General features: G+C 38.5%; 1 protein-coding gene across 12 annotated transcripts in view; it reads right to left on the bottom strand.

Annotated features, from left to right (window-relative positions):
- CASK (calcium/calmodulin dependent serine protein kinase) overlaps positions 1 to 20,218 on the bottom strand; it is a 386,525-nt gene that overhangs the window by 227,246 nt on the left and 139,061 nt on the right. For all 12 annotated transcript variants that reach the window (XM_061136699.1, XM_061136701.1, XM_061136702.1 and 9 more), the window contains exon 3: positions 12,833 to 12,938. In XM_061136699.1, coding sequence (XP_060992682.1) covers positions 12,833 to 12,938 — 106 coding nt within the window. The remainder of the gene's footprint in view (positions 1 to 12,832; positions 12,939 to 20,218) is intronic.

Below are 20,218 nucleotides of genomic sequence, written 5' to 3'. Positions count from 1 at the left end.
TGAAGTCACTCAGTCGTGTCTGACTCTTAGCGACCCCATGGACTGCAGCCTACCAGGCTCCTCCGTCCATGGGATTTTCCAGGCAAGAGTACTGGAGTGGGTTGCCACTGCCTTCTCCCCATTTATGCCTAGCAAACCCTAAGATCAGAAATAAACAAAGATTTGCTATCATTATTCTGGATATTTTATCCACTGCAGTAAAGGCTAGAGAAAGAATCCTCTTCATTCACAGATGATCAAGTATGCAGAAAATCCACACAGTTCTATAGATAAATTATTGGAAATGATGAAGCTTGATGAATAGAAGGAATATAATGTCAATATAAGGAAGGAGAGTAAGAGAGAGAGAAAGGGGGAGGGAAAGAGGGAGAGAGAGACTGATCTACATTTAAAAGAAAATACCTAAGAATCTAACAAAAGATGTACATAACTTCTATGAAGTATAAAACTTTATTGAAAGACATCAAGGATCTAAATAAATGGGAAGACAGACATTATGTTCATAAATTGGAAGACTCAATAATAAATCTGTCAATTATTCTCAAGCTGCTATAAAGATTTGACATAATAATTTAAGGGAAAATCCCAACAGTTTTTTTAAGTGTGTGTATGTATAAATTGACAACTTGATTCTAAAATGGAAATGGAAAATGCAGAGACAAGTACAGCTCTTAAGAAATGTCTAAAGAAGAACACAGTGGAAAGCCCTGCTCTACTAGTAACCAGGACTTATTGTAAAGCTAAGACAATATACTCGCAGTGCAATGCCAGGCAAATAGGCCAAGAGACCAGAACAGAGCCTAGAATAATTGCGCATATATAGATGCCTGATTTATGGCAAAAGTGGTACTACAGAGCAGTCTTTTCAGCAATTGTGCTGAGACTATTGACTATCCATATGGAAAAAAATGAAACTAGACTGCTACCTTACGGTGTACCCCAAATAAATTCCAGGTGGATAGGAAAACATAACAGAATATCTTCATAATCTCAGGGGAGTAAACAATTTCATAAACAAGATACAAAAATACTGGCCATAAAATTTTAAAATGATAAATTAGACTATATTAAAATCAGAAACTTCTGTTAATCAAAAGATATCATTACAAGAATGAAGAGATGCAGCTCAATTCCAGAAAAATAAATGACCCAATCAAAAAATGGGCCAAAAATCTAAACAGACATTTCTCCAAAGAAGACATACAGATGGCTAACAAACACATGAAAAGATGCTCAACATCACTCATTAGCAGAGAAATGCAAATCAAAACCACAATGAGGTACCATTACACGCCAGTCAGGATGGCTGCTATCCAAAAGTCTACAGGCAATAAATGCTGGAGAGGGTGTGGAGAAAAGGGGACCCTCTTACACTGTTGGTGGGAATGCAAACTAGTACAGCCACTATGGAGAACAGTGTGGAGATTTCTTAAAAAACTGGAAATAGAACTGCCATATGACCCAGCAATCCCACTCCTGGGCATACACACCGAGGAAACCAGATCTGAAAGAGACACGTGTACCCCAATGTTCATCGCAGCACTGTTTATAATAGTCAGGACATGGAAGCAACCTAGATGCCCATCAGCAGACAAATGGATAAGGAAGCTGTGGTACATATACACCATGGAATACTACTCAGCCATTAAAAAGAATTCATTTGAACCAGTTCTAATGAGATGGATGAAACTGGAGCCCATTATACAGAGTGAAGTAAGCCAGAAAGATAAACACCAATACAGTATACTAACGCATATATATGGAATTTAGAAAGATGGTAATGATAAGCCTATATGCAAAACAGAAAAAGAGACACAGATGTACAGAACAGATTTTTAGACTCTGTGGGAGAAGGCGAGGGTGGGATGTTCTGAGAGAATAGCATTGAAACAAGTATACTATCAAGGATGAAACGGGTCACCAGCCCAGGTTAGATGCATGAGACAGGTGCTCAGGGCTGGTGCACTGGGAGGACCCAGAGGGATGGGATGGAGAGGGAGGCGGGAGGGGGGATCAGGAAGGGGCACACATGTAAATCTATGGCTGATTCATGTCAATGTATGGCAAAAACCACTACAATATTGTAAAGCAATTAGCCTCCAACTAATAAAAATAAATGGGAAAAAGAAAAAAAAAAAAAGAATGAAGAGATAGGTGATAAATGGCAATTAGGGAAGAATAACCAGGAAGATTACCAGTGGTCATGTGTGGTTGTGAGAGCTGGACCATAAAGAAGGCAGAGCGCCCAAGAATTGATGCCTTCGAACTGTGGTGCTGGAGGAGACTCCTGAGAGTCCTTTGGACAGCAAGGAGATCAAACCAGTCAATCTTAAGGTAAATCAAACCTGAATACTTATTGGAAGGACTGATGCTGAAGCTGAAGCTCCAGTATTTTGGTCACCAATATTTTGGATGCAAACAGCTGACTCGTTGGAAAAGTCCCTGATGCTGGGAAAGATTGAGGGCAGAAGGAGAAGAGGGCGTCAGAGGATGAGGTGGCTGGATGGCATCACTGATGCAATGGACATGAACTTCAGTAAACTCCGGGAGATGGTGAGGGACAGGGAGGCCTGGTGTGTTGCAGTTCATGGGGTTGCAAAGAGTCACACGACTGGGCGACTGAACAGCAACCAGGAAGAACTACAAGGAGATTCTATGAACCTGTGAAGTTGCTCAGTTGGGTCCAACTCTTTGCGACCCCATGGACTGTAGCCTACCAGGCTCCTCAGTCCATGGAATTTTCCAGGCAAGAGTACTGGAGTGGGTTGCCATTTCCTTCTCCAGGGGATCTTCCCAACTCAGGGATCGAACCCGGGTCTCCAGCACTACAGGCAGACGCTTTACCGTCTGAGCCACGAGGGATGCCCTAAGGAGATTCTGCTGCTGCTGCTAAGTCGCTTCAGTCGTGTCCGACCCTGTGCAACCCCATAGACGGCAGCCCACCAGGCTCCCCCGTCCCTGGGATTCTCCAGGCAAGAACACTGGAGTGGTTTGCCATTTCCTTCTCCAGTGCATGAAAGTGAAAAGTGAAAGTGAAGTCACTCAGTCGTGTCTGACTCTTAGCGACCCCATGGACTGCAGCCTACCAGGCTCCTCCGTCCATGGGATTTTCCAGGCAAGAGTACTGGAGTGGGAAGGAGATTCTACTACACACCAATTGGCTAAAATTGGGATGCATATAGACAGTAACATGGAAACATACATCACTATATCTAAAATAGATAGCCAATGGGAATTTGCTGTTTGACTCAGGGAACTCAAACCAGGGCTCAGTAACAACCTAGAGGGGTGGGATGGGGAGGTGGAGGAATGTTTAAGTGGGAGGGGACATAAACCTATGTCTGATTCATGTCGATGTTTGGTAGAAACCAACAAAATACTATAAAAGCAATTATCCTTCAGTTAAAAATAAATTAAAAAATTCCAACAATGCCAAGTATTAGCAAAGGTGTGTAGCATAGGTAATAATTAATCATGAGAATAAAAGGAAGGCATAAATTAACAAATAAGGACTAAAAACAGTATTTTAAACATGGGGCAGTGCCAGGAAAACTAGGACTTGGATCACCTTAGAGAGGCATATATCACTGGTAAAGGGTCAGTTTACATATCTACTTTAGAAAATAGTCTGATGTTATCTAGGAAAACTGAAGTTGTATCAAAATAAACTCTGAAACCTATTAACTCCACTCCTAGGTCTACACCCTATATGAATGCTTACTTAAGTGCACTAGGATACAGGTACAAGATTGTTTACAACAGCATTGTTCAACATAGCCAAATCTGGAAACAACTCAAATACCTATTAACATTTACATGAATAAATAAACGTGTGAATGTTTGTTCACTAACACTATACAACACTATAGCAACACAGTAATAGAGATCAAACTAACTTGGATAAATCTCACAGACTCAAAAAGAATGTATACTGTATGATTCTATGTAAATGAAGATATCAAAAGGTGGATAAAACTGAATTACATTATTCAGGGATACCTATTTAGATGGTATAGAAAGAAAAAACATGGAAGTTAAGTCTAGATTAATGTTAATTGTGAGAGAGGTAGGGGATTGCAATCAGAAAGGGGAATTTGAGGGCTGTTGAAGTGCTGGCAGTTTTTAAATTTGTTGACCTGGGTTGCGGCTACATGGTTCCTTACTTTACAATAATTCTTTATGCTTGTATAGTGCTGTGTATGCATTTTTCTAAATGTAATACATTCTATTGAAAAAGGTTAAATCTACGTGTGACAGAGGTGTTTGTATGCATTCAAATACTAATTCTAATATCTAGGAATTCTACTTCTAAAAACTCATTTTGAGGAAATAAGGCAATCAGGGTGTGTGTGCAAGTAATTAAGTCCAAGAATATTATTAATTATAACATTACTTCTAATACAGAAAAACAGAAAACAGTGTAAATATCCCACTTTAGAAGAAATTTAAGTGCAGCACATGCATATATAGTCCAGACATCTTAATGTTGCCATTAAAATGTTATATCTAAAAAAGTATTTAATCATATAATGAGAATGCATGCTCAGCTGTGTCTGACTCTTTGCAACCCCATGGACTGTAGCCCACCAGGCTCCTCTGTCCATGGGATTTTCCAGGCAGGAATACTGGAGTGGGTTGCCATTTCCTTCTCCAGGGAATCTTCCCAACCCAAGGAGTGAACCCGTGGCTCCTGCATCTCCTGCAATGGCAGGCAGATTCTTTACCACTGGGAAGTCCCATTTACTTGTATAGCAAAATGCTAAAAATTATTAAGTTAAAAGAACCAGGATACAAAATTGCATGTATAAATGATCTCAACTTAGTGCAACTGTGATCATGGATATACATAGAAGGAAATGTTCTGAAATGCTCACTGTGATTATCTTTTGCAAATGGTATTATTTTTATCATTATAATTTTCCATAATCTCTAAATTTGTACAAAGGATATGTATTATATTATGCTAAAAACAACTTATAAATTTTCATTTTAAATGAACTACTCCTTTTAAAAAACAAAGTTAACTGAATTTTATTTTATATATACACAAATTTATTCAAAGTTATTTCATACACAAAAAAATTACCAGAGTGACAATTTCAAATGCATTTCTAAGATAGTAGGCATCAGAATGCAGTTTGTTTCCTAAAGTATTCAAAGCTTAAAACCTATTCTACACTGTAACATCTCGATCTAGGATTTGTTTTATACAGAAATTGGGACATCTCCACTTTTTTCCCCCAAGAAATGTCAAAATGATACAGTAATTACAGTTAATAGTTTTTTATTTTTAAAAAAAAAACAATCCAAACTTTGCAATTATTTTTATAGCTAATTATATTTTGTTTGCAGATCCAGGAGTTTATTAACTCAAATCCTTCCTATGTTGTTCTCTATTATTGTGTAGAAAAGAGTTAACATAGCAGGTCTAACTATTATCTCTCAAGAGGCTTGCAAGGCATACCTCCAAGGTCAGCTCTTGATTGGCATATGGGAACTTGGATGGGTTCCGCCCCTCCTAAATGAAAAGAGTGGCTCACTGTGTCTAAACTGCTTGTGCAAATGATATGATTTATCCTGAACACCTGCTTTCTTTCTGAGAGCCTGGAATTTGCTATGCACCAGGCAGAGGGTGTTTACATGACAAGCCCCTGACAAAAACCCTAGGTGCTGAATCTCTAATGAGCTTCCCTGGTGGACAACATTTCACATGTGTTGTCACAGCTGCTGGCTGGCAGAAGACCCCTGGAAGCTTGTGCCTCGCTGCCCCTGGACTACAATCCATGCACCTTCTCCTTTTGCCGGTTGTGCTTTATACCCTTTAGCTAGTAATAAATCATAGCTGTGAATATGACTATATGCTGAGTCCTAGGAGTCCTCTTAGTGTTGGTAGCTCAGTCGTGTCCAACTCTTTGCAACCCCATGGACAGTTACCTGGCTCCACTGCCCATGGAATTCTCCAGGCAAGAATACTGGAGTGGGTTACCACTTCCTTCTCCAGGAAGGAGTCCTCTTAGTAGGTCATCAAATTTGGGAGTGGTCTTGGGGATCCCTGACACATAGTTCTTAAAACTAAAACACAACTAAACATTTAATATAGTGGTAAACCTAAGTCAACAGAAATGTTTAACTCTGAGCACTTCCCTGGTGGCTCAGATGGTAAAGAGTCCGCCTGCAGTGCAGGAGATGTGAGTTCGATCCCTGGGCTGGAAAGATCCCCTGGAGAAGGAAATGGCAACCCACTCCAGTATTATTGTCTGGGAAATCCCATGGGCAGAGAAGCCTGGTGGGCGACAGTCCAGGGGGTGGTAAAGAATCGGACATGACTGGGCAACTAACACACACAGAGTTCCAAATGCTATGTGCAGCCTGGATGGGATGGGGGTTTGGGGGAGAATGGATACGTGTATATGTGTGGCTGAGGCCCTTTGTTGTCTACCTGAAACTATCACAACATTGTTTGCTAATCGGGTATACTTTATTTTTTATTTATTTCTTTTTTTTTTCATTTATTTTTATTAGTTGGAGGCTAATTACTTTACAATATTGTAGTGGTTTTTGTCATACATTGACATGAATCAGCCATGGGTTTACATGTATTCCCCATCCTGATCCCCCCTCACTCGGGTATACTTTAATACAAAATAAAAAGTTTATTTTTATCCCTGCCACAGTCCTGGCCCCGCCGAAATCACATCAATAAAAGCGTATCACAGAAAAAAAAATAAAAAGTTTTAAAAATAAAAAAAATGAAGAAGCATTACATTATAAAAAAAAGAGAGAGATGTTTAATTTTAAAAAGTTTATGACACAGACATTTTCTTCTTCTAACTAGCATTTACCAAAGACCTACACAGTTGCCTGGGCTTCCCTGGTGGCTCAAACGGTAAAGAATCTGCCTGCAGTGTAGGAGACCCGGGTTTGATCCCTGGGTTGGGAAGATTCCCCGGAGAAGGAAATGGCAACCCACTCCAGTACTATTGCCTGAAGAATCCCATGGACAGAGGAGACAAGAGGGTTACAGTCCAAGGGATCGCAAAGAGTTGGACACAACTGAAGTGACTTAGCAAACACACACACCCACACACACATACACAAACACATATACACACAGAGTCACCCAGCTAGGTCCTTTCATGTATCTTAGATTATTAAATTACCAAAAGGATCAAGTTTCTAATGTTTACTAGGACCAAACTATTTCCCAACCATTTCCTATTACCCAGCACTTAAAGAGGCATTCAATAAATATGTGCTGAATGAATGAAGAGCAATTTCTATCATTACACATAAAACCAAAAAATCAAAATAGACAAAACTAGCTATAAAAATATGTACAAATTTTCATATAAATTAAAATGTTACATCCAGATTTTTCTTGCCTGATATGAAACAAGTATGTTTTCTCTTAAGTGGCAAATTTGCTGGTAAGTAGTAATCAGTTCTACTCTATCAGTATAAATGACTTCCACAAACATTCCCTTCTCTGAGCATAAATACCAGACTAAAAATAAAATTTTAACAATAAAATTAAATAAAAGGACTTTTAGTCTACCTCCTTTGTGAGTTTCAAAAATACAAACTGCTAATTAAATAAACATTTAATTATTTTAAAAGATACAAACTACTGTCTCCATGTCAGATGTGTTTTAAATCCGTTTTTAATTACTGTAAGTCTCCCTGTGGTATATGTAATCATTCTATAATAAGGTAATTAAAATTTCTTGGCCAGCCAATTTAGGATTTACAGCTTAACTCAAGTATCAGATGCTACTAAACATAAGCCCTGATGTGTGACTTAGAAATAAACATTTAATTTTTTTTTTGGAAAGGGACAATATTTATTTACTCATTTTTTAACTTTTTATTTTATATTGGGATATAACCGATTAACAATGTTGTGATAGTTTCAGGTGAACAGCGAAGGGACTCAGTCATAATATACATATTAATTTTGAGGTGGGAGGGTGACATGACACAGCCCTGTCTTCAAAATTGAACCTATGTTTTAAAATGTTTATTTTGCTGAAAACAATTGCAAATTGCCACAGGCAAGTTCTAACTTAACTGCAATCTGGAACCCATGGATATAGTGTAAACACATGCAGATTTCTAACAAACTACTGTGTGTATTGGGGATAATGACAACATGGTCTCTGAATAGTATTACCCTTACTTTAAAAGTCAATCATCTCTTGACCTCTCGCTTCAGGACCCACATATGTTGACACTGAATATCTAGGGGCTGGGGCCTGATACATCCTGGTTTAACAAGCTCTACTCAGGATTTTCCAGTGCTAAAGTTTGAAATCTACTGCTCTAATCTTTTCCAGCAGTAAAATTCTGGTTCTGTCTCTGTATTTAAGTATGCTTCAGGCTTATAAATAAATCACTTATATCAACTAGTTCTAAGGATTTGCTAACTTGATAAGCAACAAGATTGAGCCATGTAATGTTGTGACTTCAGTTTAGGGGAAAAAAGGGGAGAACTGGTTATAGATAGTCTCTGGCAAAGAAAGATATGGATACCATACTCAGAAAGTCACCATTGACCCAAATATATTTGCTTGGTCTAGCCTTTTCTCCATCAAAATGATCAGAGCTATTTCCAAGCAGCCAACAAATAGCAAAGTCAACTGACCTTATTTCATTTGCTTTCTCTTTGCCTACTCTGCATCAGTGTCATGTCAGAAAACTGGAAAGGATCTAGATAACCCATAACCTGAGCAAAGAGACCCTGAATACTAAGGGTCATCAGATCTATTGCCAGAAAAATTCTAGTGTAGCCCTGTCTATAACACATAACAGCTATGTGAGCAATCTCTTACATAGCCAGTAGGGGGAGGCACGCACAAGCTTATGCTTTGCTCTTTGATCCACAGGACTTGAAATCTTATAGTAATGAATGGTTTGGGTTTGTTCATTTGTTTTAAACTGAGGGGATCAAAGGGAATGCAAAAAACAGGGCAAAGAGGACTGTTGAGGTGAATTTATAAAAAAAGAATGATACAAAAGAACAATTTTATATTTCTATTTTGTCTCCAGCCCTTCTGAGAAATTACTAAGTTATTTTAACTGTGAATTTATAATCTACTTCCAGATCCCTAGGGCTAATAGAACAATTCTAAATTGAGAAACAGATCCTTTAAAAATTCATGTTTGATCAAGGAAAGCAACATTAACTGAATATGACATGATACTAAGGGGTTTGTTGATTCTGCTAGATATGATAATAGTATTTTATACATACACAGAGACACACACACAGAGTCTTTATCTATAAATACAAACAGAGTATTTATAGGTGAAATGATATTTAGAAATTGCCAAGAAAAAAAAAGACAACAGTAAAGGATAGACAGAATAAGAATGGCAAAATATTGATAACTACTGAAGCTCAGTGACAGGCCTACAGAGGTTCCTTATATTATTTCCTTTCCATTTGAAAACTTCCAAAATAAAAGGTTAAAAACTAGGAAGCTATGTTCTAGCTATTTGGGTTAACAGTGAGATTATGTGGCTGGTAACTATGTAACTTCAATGAGGTCTTGTTCTTGATATATAGCCATCTAATCACAACTGAATCACACAAAATTTAGCTATATAAAATCCCATATAATTCAACATTGTGAAAGTAAAACTAACCTGTTAAATTCACTGGAAACAATACTTTATCATTGTAGAGCAAGTCACCATCTTTTAAGGTGAATGAACACTGATCTCTCATCTAGTTTTTATAATCTTATGAATATTTTAAAGTTAAAAGACTTGGTCAAAGTCACAGAATTAGTAAAAATGATGGAGGTGGGATACTAACCCAAGTTTTATGACACCAAGGACCATCTTCTCTGTACTATACTGTCGCTTAGACCCCTTTGAAACAGATAGCAAATGTGAAATTTAGGTGAATTTTACAATTTTGCTTTCTGTGCTTGCTACTTTATAGATTATGGCAAAATCTGCTGTCTAGTTTTCTTAATGAATAAAAAAGTATGGACAGAAACAAATTTCTTGAATAAAGAATAAAATAAAAAGAATTATAATATGTTAAAATTGGAAGGGACATTAAAGCCCCTCTGTAGTCCAAAATTAAAACCTTTTCTTCAGGACATCTGGATGGATCCAGGTTTAGCTTGAGCATTTCTAGTGAGGAATGGCAGACTCAGTGAAATAGCCACTTCATTCATGCAATTAGTTCTAATCATCAAAGAGGGCTCCCTTGCTTACAGGTGAAATCTACCTGCCACCTGTTGATTCTAGTTACAATTCCTCACCCTACACTGAATAAACACAGAATCCTCTTACACTTGATGATCTTTCAAAGCACTAAAGACATCCATTATGATCCACTATGGGCTTATGATCTGGGGACTCTTTTAGCAGTAAAAGAAAAATGAATAGATTCCTGGGTAACTAAATTTTCCTAGTCTTTTCAATAGCTCTTCCAGGCCAAGTGGTCCTCAAAGTGGGACTTAGGTATTTCTGTGAGTACTCAAACCCTTTTCAGGGGACACATATATTAGGATATTTTAAGGCATTTAAGCCATAGCTACATTTGCCATGATTGGGTCTGTCTGAAAACAAGCCTGTGGTCTGCTGATTTTCCTTTTGTATCTCCACTCAGAAGAACCCATCTCAAAGACCAACCACTCGTCTGGGCTGAAAAGCCTGCCTAACTTCAAAGAGACAACTGGGGAATGCAAAGCTTGTGATCTGTGAGAGCAAAACAGCTTTGGAAAGGACGGGGAGAGCCACCTTATTTCATCCAGACAATATATTCACGGCAAAGCCTTATCTAATTTAGAATTAGACATCAATAGTAAAATGACTGTCACGGTGATGTCTATCAACACTTTAATTTTATTTGAAAAATGAAGTCTGATTTGTTTTTCTGAGAGAAAGTGAGCCTGATTTGGCTGATGAGTTTGACGATGATGGCTAGCTCTGCCATTTAGGTCACAGAGCAGACATTTTCCATACACTGAATGAGCTAAAGGTATAGTGCTAGAGTTTTGAAGAGAACGCATTTTTAAAAACATGCAAATGATTAAAAATTTCATCCTCACAATAAGTTTTTAACAACTGAAAGCTATGTCTGGAAGCATCTAGTTTTCAAACATTTTTTAGCAGGTTTGCCAACAAAAACTTTGCAGGCTGTGTCATTATGATGGAATTTCTAGGCTCTTTCCCACTCAGGCGATCCCATTCTGGAAGCATGCCAGTGTCTTGCTTATTAGGAACCCTCTAGGGAGAATGGGCGATATACTGATATAACACGATGGGGCTGGGGCTTGGTTCTGCACACCACACACTTCTACTTAATGTACCCAAAGGTTCCATCCAGGGCTTTTAAAGCTGTTGCAACAACTAACTAAACTGCTGACATCTTTTTCACATAAGCATTTACACCTAAATTCACAGTGATCTAGCACTTATATACGTGAATGAATGAGTTTATATTAATTGGTCTTAAATTTCACCTTCCTTGTTTTAGATCCTTTGCTACGACCTTGTAAAATAGTTTAAAATTTGGTCTAGATATTCACTTTATTAGCTAGCCCCCTGGAGAGGGCAGCTTCTGACAAAGCTTCCAGTGATCACCACCTCCAGGTCTTTACAACTTGATGTAATCCTCTCCTGTTGGGTGTGGACTGGATCTAGTGAGTTATTTCTAACTAATAGAATATGGCAGAAGTGATGGTGTGTGATTTCAGAGAGCAAGTTACAAGACTGATTTCTGTCTGCTTCCTACTGTTGTGGTCTTGCTTGCTGACTGACCCTGATGAAGCCAGCTGCCATGGAGCTGCTCTAGGGAGAAACCCAGTGATAAGGAACCTAGGGAGGCCTTGGGCCAACAGCTCATGAGAAACTCAGGCCCTCAGTCTGATAGCGTGCTTCCAACAACCATGTGAGTGAGCTTGGAAGCAGATCCATCCCCAACAGAACCTTAAAGTGACTTTGGCCCTGGAAAATGCCTGGATTACTACCTTGTGAGAAACCCTAATCAAAATCACTGATTAAAATTTTGAATAGTATGTCACCCCATAAAGATTGATACAGTCTCTTTGGACACAATCATTCGATCAGCTATGAAACTACCCAACTGTACTACCCTGAGGCCACATTTCTCCATCTTACCAACAAAATTTTTGTGAGAAACATGTTGAGTGGCTTCCTCAAATCAAGACTTACTGTTATCTACAGAATATTCCTTGCCAATATGGTGATTGCATTAAAAGAGGAAGTCTGTTAGTACTTATTTTTAGTTGCTTAGAGAGGCTTGCTCGGGGCTTCCCTCATGGCTCAGCTGGTAAAGAATCTGCTTGCAATGCAGGAGACCTGGGTTCAAACCCTGGGTCAGGAAGATCCCCTGGAGAAGGAAATGGCAACCCAGTCCAGTATTCTAATGCCTGGAGAATCCCATGGACAGAGGAGCCTGGCAGGTTACAGTCCATGAGGTGGCAAAGAACTGGACATGACTGAGCTACTTAACCACCATAGAGAGGCTTGCGACATGGAGGCCTCTACTCTCAACCCAACCCTTTTCACTAAGACTCCTGTAGTCAGAATCATATCTTTTGGGACCTCCTATTCTTCTGAACTCTATCTCCTCTGCTTTCCACTTCTCTAAAGTATGCTAAAAATGTGAGGGTAACCAAACATGCCCTTAGCCACTGTGAACCTTACAGGGAGAGGTTCCTTTTATTCTTATTACTTCAGGTCATTCTGAACAGATGTCTTCACAACTATTTTGAAATTTTAAAAGTGTCAGCATTATCTAAGATGAACATTGTCTAAAGCTAACGCTTAAGAAAATAAAATGCAAACTCACAATTCAAAAACCATGTAAAGCATTCCATCTGAGCTATATGTCTCCAATAATTCCACAATGTGGGGATGTTTCAGCATATGACAGATACTGGCTTCCCGCTTTAGATCTGAAAAACAAACACAGAACACCTTGTTAGGTAGAATTCAAAAGACAATTCGAGTGAATGATGAATGAATGGATGGGATCTATGGTAACATGAAGACTTCTCTAACTATAGAGATGAAATCCCCCATTCAAACAAAGCTTAACTTTTTGCCCTTTGACATCTTTGACAATATAACTTATTAATATTCTTGCCAGCTTAAAGCAATATACAAGTCAGCTATTACTAAGAAATGTAAATAACACAACTAAATACTTAACCCAAACTCTTGTAAACAGGTTTCAAAATGTATAACTCTTTCTTGATCAGCTAATAAACAACTCAATTTGCTGTCTTGAATTTTACTTCTTTTTCTGAGGTTTCCCTAAATTGCCTAAGGATATGATGTTTATTCCTTAGCCTAAAATCTAGCATTTATAGACACACTTAGGGAAGTTACACGGAATAGAAGGCAAAGAAACAAAACAGTAAAGGTAAACAGAAAAGGCACTACTCTCAACATCAAAGTTAGAACTTATTTTACATCATCTATAAAATGTGTTGGATAATTCAAGACACTATCTTCACAGTGTTATTTTGAAAAACAAATTCAGATAATGTAGGAAAGACTACTGTGTAAGTTACATAATACTATTTGAAAAATAAAAGTGTTAATATCCTCATCGTCGTGATCATCACCATCACACAAAAATAGTTTGGGTGTAAGTGTCACTAGTCATGTCTACATGGAACAAGATAATTAAAGCCTTCCTGTGTTAACAGTGCTGGAGTTTCACCTGCTTGGAGATGAATAAAATCCAATGTGGCATTTTTATATTTGGAAGTAGAAGGGAGACAGGTAAAAGAGCCAAGGTTAAGGATATACTGCACAAAGCACAGAGACAACATTATCTCCTCGCTGATTTGTTAACTCAACTTAGTCTTAGCAACAAGAGCAATGGCTGCAGAAGGAACCTTAGAGGATTCACAGAAGGTATAAATAAGGAAAAGAAGTCAGTAAAGAAGACAAAAGAAAAACCATCAGAAAAGTAAGAATCAACAATACAATATTAAGAAAGTCAAGAAAATGGGGGAATTAAGGCATAAGTAGTAAGAGAAGGGAGCTCCCTGGTGCCGCCTGCCAAGGCTGCAGATGCGGGTTCGATCCCTAGGTTGGGAAGATACCCTGGAGAATGAAATGGCAACCTACTTCAATTTTCTTTCCTGGGAAATCCCATGGACAGAGGAGCCTGGCAGACTACAGTCCATGGGGTTGCAAAGAGTCAGACACCAATTACCGACTAAACAAGAACAAAACTTAAGAGAAGGCTGAGAAAAGGCTGTAAGAAAGATTCAACCAGGAAAAGGCCATAAATGTTCTAAGATCACATTCCGTGGAGAGGTCAGATTCAAACTCAGGATGCAGACAATGATGATATAACAAATTTAGACTGATCACCTCTCTCACTGGTCTAAGTACTCAATATGATTGTTGTCATTTAATGTCCCAAGAAGCCTGCGAGATAAGTATTTTACAGATGAGGAAACTGAGACTTTGAAACCTGTTCAGGATCATATAGCAATTACAAGGGGTTGGTTTTGATCCCTGGCCTAACTCCAAAGTCAGTCCTTCCAGGATGCCAGGCTGGATTTAGACATGATCCTGGTAGTAGAAAAGGAATAGCAGGGTCAAAGAAAGTTTGATTATTTTTTGTCCATTTTTGCTGTTGTTTTAAAGAGAACACTGTGTTTGTAAGTGTCAGTGATGAAAATCCCTTAGGATCTGGAGTCAGAAAACTTGGTGCCGGTCCAGCCTCTGTCACTACTATTGCCAGCTGACTGCTAACCTCTACAAATGCTTTCCTTGTGGCAAATGAAACGGGGACAGTGACATGATGCAGGACCTGCATGGTCTACAACTTCAGAGGGCAGTGGCAAGATTCTAATGAGAAAACAGATGGGAAAGGACTGTGTGGAGTGCAACAGTGTGGGGTTGAAGGGGTTAAGGTGGTTCAGTCTTCATCGTGGAGAAAGAGATGAGATGCACATGAAACATGGTCTCTATCTCCAGGAGAGTACAGGTGTGAATAAGGTGTGGCTTTTGTGCTGGGGAGTCATAACTACGAGGAAGACTTTTGACAAGTGCACTAGAGGACCAGGCTGAAGCCAGACAATATAAATCAGATGCCTGCAGACTTTTTTCTCTCCCTGTAAGATTATTCTGCCTTCTGATTCTACAAAAAGCTTAGGAGTTCTAGTACTGGTTTTAATGTTTATCTCTAGCTTCTCATTTTATTAGAAGTGACCCTTTTCATACCTTCTGCTTTCACCTTAGTTTCTCTTTCCATTTCTTTCTATTCTGATCAAAGTCTGATTCTATTCAATGCTCTGACATCAGAGTCAAGAAGTAAATGGAGACTTAGTGTTTGCCACAACAAAAATGGGTCTTTTCTCCTGTTTTCCATTTACTTTAAATGTTGCCCCTTTCATGTAACTGCAACATGTTTCAACCTCCGTATTAGCATTTGACATGTGCCACATTTGTTATACTGAAAGATCATAGTAGAAACGGATGCTCTAAAGACCTCTGCATTTGACACACACGTCTCCTTGGTATATGGCTGGACATGCTTATGGTCTAGTCTCTTCTAACCCACCCTCAAAAATAAAGGCAGGTTTGCTGGGGACCCTGCCTTCAAAGATTAAAACACTTTAAATGTCACTGGACCTGTCAATAAAACATCTGCCTGCAATGTGGGAGACCTGGGTTCAGTTCCTGGGTTGGGAAGTGAAATGGCATTCCACTGGACAAGGAAATGGCAACCTACTCCAGTATTCTTGCCTGGAGAATCCCATGGACAGAGGAGCCTGGCGGGCTACAGTTCATGGGACTGAAAGAGTTGGACACGACTTAGCGCTATCTTCTGACATTTCAGGGACTAAAATCCAAACAATGATTGAGCAGCACAAGACTAACAACATAAAAACATATTGAAATTATAAGAGCAATGATGCAAAATATGGCTTATATCTAGGATAACTGAGGCACCATTTTCCATAATTCAAGTATTGATTAAATGGGTGTATTAAATAGCCCAAAAAGAAAAATCACAGTTTCAAAACACAAAGGCACCATCTATGCATTCAAGCTATAGATTCCAAGAAGTTAAGCTCAAAATATGTGTTTAGATGTGAGTGTGAATTAAAGACTAACTGCTATTAATTCCTTGCTGATATAGCAAACTAAAAGGAGTATTTTCCTACAAATCAGCTCATGAAGTAGAGTAGGAAGGAATTTGAAAGTAGGTGATAATAATATGATTTGAAATTGTAATTATCTGACTGCTTAGAGATACTAGCTTAGAACATTCCTTTAAGTGACCTGACCCAGGGTTACCATGGTGTTTTGAAGATCTACTTTATCTTTAGTGACTGGGAACTCCTCCACTCTGCCTTGTATTTTCTCATTTTGCAGGGAAATTTTTAAAGATTTAAGGAAGAATCTACTTCTACGTTTAGTGTCCCTATGTTTAATTATGTGCCTGTATTTTATCAAGTTATTTTCTTTTAAAAGGGGTCACTAGTAATATGGAAAGTAATATTTGATATTCTGACCAAAACTGCAGAAACACACTTAAACTGAATCAACCCACTATATGGCATAATAAGTTCAGGCTATCCAATAATAGTAGAACAACTATGTCCTCCAGGGTCTACTTTTCAGTCTGCCCCTCAAATAAGGGAGAGTTATTTAGGAAACCTGTTTCAGGTGGTTTGTTTTAAGAAGAATTTTCCTGAAAAGTATGCAGCATTCATTTTTATAATACTATTAGTTGTTCTTGGAAAAGGAGAATTTTTCATACCACCTTTTAAAAGTGAGAAGCTGCTTTTGGAGCAAGCTAATTTGACCATGGGTCAAAAATAAGTTGGGTATTTACCAATGTGACTGAAGAAAGGAATGCTCTCTGACATTCTTAGCAATGGAGTGGCGATCTCATTCTCAATGTCTGAGCTTTAAAGATCAAATTTAAGAGTTAGCTTTCTCAGAATCATTCAGTAAGGTTTTAGTTCAGCATCATTCAAAAGAAATACAACGCAAACTTCACACACAGTTAAGATTTTTTCAGTGGCCACATTAAAAAGAAGCAGGTGAAATTTAACATAGTCTATGCAATCCAATACATCCAAAGTATTATTATTTCAACATATAGTCACATTAAAAAGTACTAATGAAATATGTTACATTCTCTTTGTGTACTAAGTCTTTAAGATCCAGTGTGTTTTATTCTTATAGGACATCGCAATTAGGAGCAGTCACATTTCAAGTGCTCAGTAGCCGCATGTGGCTAGTGGCTAACAAACTGGAATGGTGCAGCTCTGGATAGATTGACTTGATTTAATTCTTATCCTCTCTTAACTGTGAGTTCATCTGCATATCTTACACAGCCATCTGTAAAGTCATTCAGTCATTCCAAAAAGAATCTAAACTCAAACACATTTTTAAAAAATTGAAATATAGTTAATTTATGTTATGTTAGAGTCATACAGCAAAGCTATTCAGTTATACATATATGTATATGTGTGTGTGTAAATATTTCTTTTTCAGATTCTTTTCTATTATAAGCTATTACAACATACTGAATATAGTTCCCTGTGCTATACAGTTGGTCTCTGTTATCTATTTTATATACAGTAGTGTGTATCTGCTAATCCCAAGAGCCTAATTTATCTCTTCCCCCTGCACCCTGTTATCTGCTTTAGTAACCATAAATTTGTCTTCTATGTCTGTAAGTCTATTTCCAAACAGATGTGTTTTTAAAAAGCACTTCCACAGAAGGAAACGACAGCTTTTAGTAACCCAAATCCATCACTTAATGACTAAATCTGGAATTTCTTCACTATTGTTAATCAAAACCTTTACTGGTTTCAGTTCAGTTCAGTTCAGTTGCTCAGTCATGTCTGACTCTTTGCAACCCCATGGATTGCAGCATGCCAGGCTTCCCTGTCCATCACCAACTCCCAGAGTTTGCTCAAACTCATGTCCATCGAGTCGGCGATGCCATCCAACCATCTCATCCTCTGTCATCCCCTTCTCTTCCTGCCTTTAATCTTTACTTGTTTAGTAGCTTTTAATTATTTTATCTTGTTTAATCTACAAAACACTCAAAGGGTAGTTAACATCTGCTGAATAGCAGCCATGTGGACACTTCAAAATGTATTGAATGATCTTAGACCATCCAGTGCGGTATCTGGGATTTTTAAGTGTTCCTCCATAAGTCCTCATTTGATAGTTAATAATAACCCTGTGAGGCAAATATGTCTAGTTTCACTTAACAGAGGAAAAAACTGTGCAGTGAGATACTTAAGTTGCTGAGATCACAGAAGTAGTAAGTAGGGGGAGCAGAGCTAATAACTGAAGTCCAGTGCTCTCCACATCATACTACAGTGGCTCCTGGGGCTACACAGTTTTTATATGTTTCGTTAAGATCCAATCATATAACAGTTGTAACACTGACTTGGGTGATCCACTATCAAGACTGCTACAGAACCAGCTTTATTTCAGCTGCACTGTCACCAGTGATGATCAGAAATTCAGTTCAGTTCAGTTCAGTTGCTCAGTCGCATCTGACTCTTTGCGACCCCATGAACCACAGTACGCCAGGCCTCCCTATCACCAACTTCCGGAGTCCACCCAAACTCATGTCCATTGAATCGGTGATGCCATCCAACCATCTCATCCTCTGTCGTCCCCTTCTCCTCCTGCCACCAATCCCTCCTAGCATCAGGGTCTTTTCCAATGAGTCAGCTCTTCACATCAGGTGGCCAAAGTATTGGAGTTTCAGCTTTAGCATCAGTCCTTCCAATGAACACCCAGGACTTATCTCCTTTAGGATGGACTGGTTGGATCTCCTTGCAGTCCAAGGGACTCTCAAGAGTCTTCTCCAATACCACAGTTCAAAAGCATCAATTCTTCAGTGCTCAGCTTTCTTTATAGTCCAACTCTCACATCCATACATGTCTATTGGAAAAACCATAGCCTTGACTAGATGGACCTTTGTTGGTAAAGTAATGTCTCTGCTTTTTAATACGCTGTTTAGGTTGGTCATAACTTTCCTTCCAAGGAGTAAGTGTCTTCTAATTTCATGGCTGCAATCACCATCTGCAGTGATTTTGGAGCCCAGAAAAATAAAGGCAGCCACTGTTTCCACTGTTTCCCCATCTATTTGCCATGAAGTGATGGGACCGGATGCCTTGAAATTAGACACTGATTTTTAACTGACAAATACATAAGTATTCTCACTTGTTTCCAAAGAATCTCCAGGTTGTGTTAGAAATTGAATAGTTAAAATTCAGAGCTGACCCAGACTCCAACTGCACATAAAGAATGTTCTAATCTAGCCATAAAATAATTAGGACAAGGATTAATGTGTTCATTTGAATCAATATTAATAACAAAATAACTAAATGAAAGTCATTATTGACTCAACATTTTTTCCTTGGCGAGCTGAAATTAATGATCATGTGGTATTTTAAGAAAGGGATCCAAGCAGAATCTTGGAAAGATTATACCAGCCAAGTTAAATGCTGCTGCTGAGCTCCACCTTTATCTAATAACAGTTTGAAGACTAAAGATCCCAGCTGCCTTCGGCAATAATATAGGTCAGGCTGGCTTTAATGAGGCCATCTTCCTATAAATCAAGAAAATTGACCTTCTCAACTAGAGGATGACCGGAGGCCTAGACAGGCCCCCACACCAATCTGAGGTAAGGGGAAACTCATTATTTCTTTGATCTTCTACACATCTTACTAGCACATTTTATTATCTTTTTTTCACATACAATGAGAAATGCAAGCAGCTTGTAATTTCTTTGAATTCTTGCCCATTTAATTCAGTCTTACAGCCTAATATCTCACCTGTTAGGTGCATGAAAAAAAGCAGCAGCATACAATTAATTGAGAATGTTTGACTAGTGCAAAATTTGTTCTTAAATAGGCAAATATATCAGTTAGAAATCACTATCAACTACACTATTGTTGTTTAGTTGCTAAGTCGTGTCTGACTCTTTGCAACCCCATGCACTGTAGCCTGCCAGGCTCCTCTCTCCTTGGGATTTCCCAGGCAAGAATACTGGAGTGGGTTGCCATTTCCTTCTCCAAGGGATCTTCCTGACCCAAAGATCAAACCTGTACCTCTTGCATTGGCAGGCAGATGCTTTACCACTGAGCCACCAGGGAAGCCCCTTAACTACATTAAGCATTTACAAATTAATGATTTTAGTAGTATATTTCCCAAAGAATTTTGG

This window comes from Dama dama, chromosome X (genome assembly GCF_033118175.1).
Source record: "Dama dama isolate Ldn47 chromosome X, ASM3311817v1, whole genome shotgun sequence".
In the NCBI taxonomy this organism is placed as follows: domain Eukaryota; kingdom Metazoa; phylum Chordata; class Mammalia; order Artiodactyla; family Cervidae; genus Dama; species Dama dama.
Note: the sequence above shows the minus strand (reverse complement) of the source record. Positions and strands in the feature narration are given on the sequence as shown.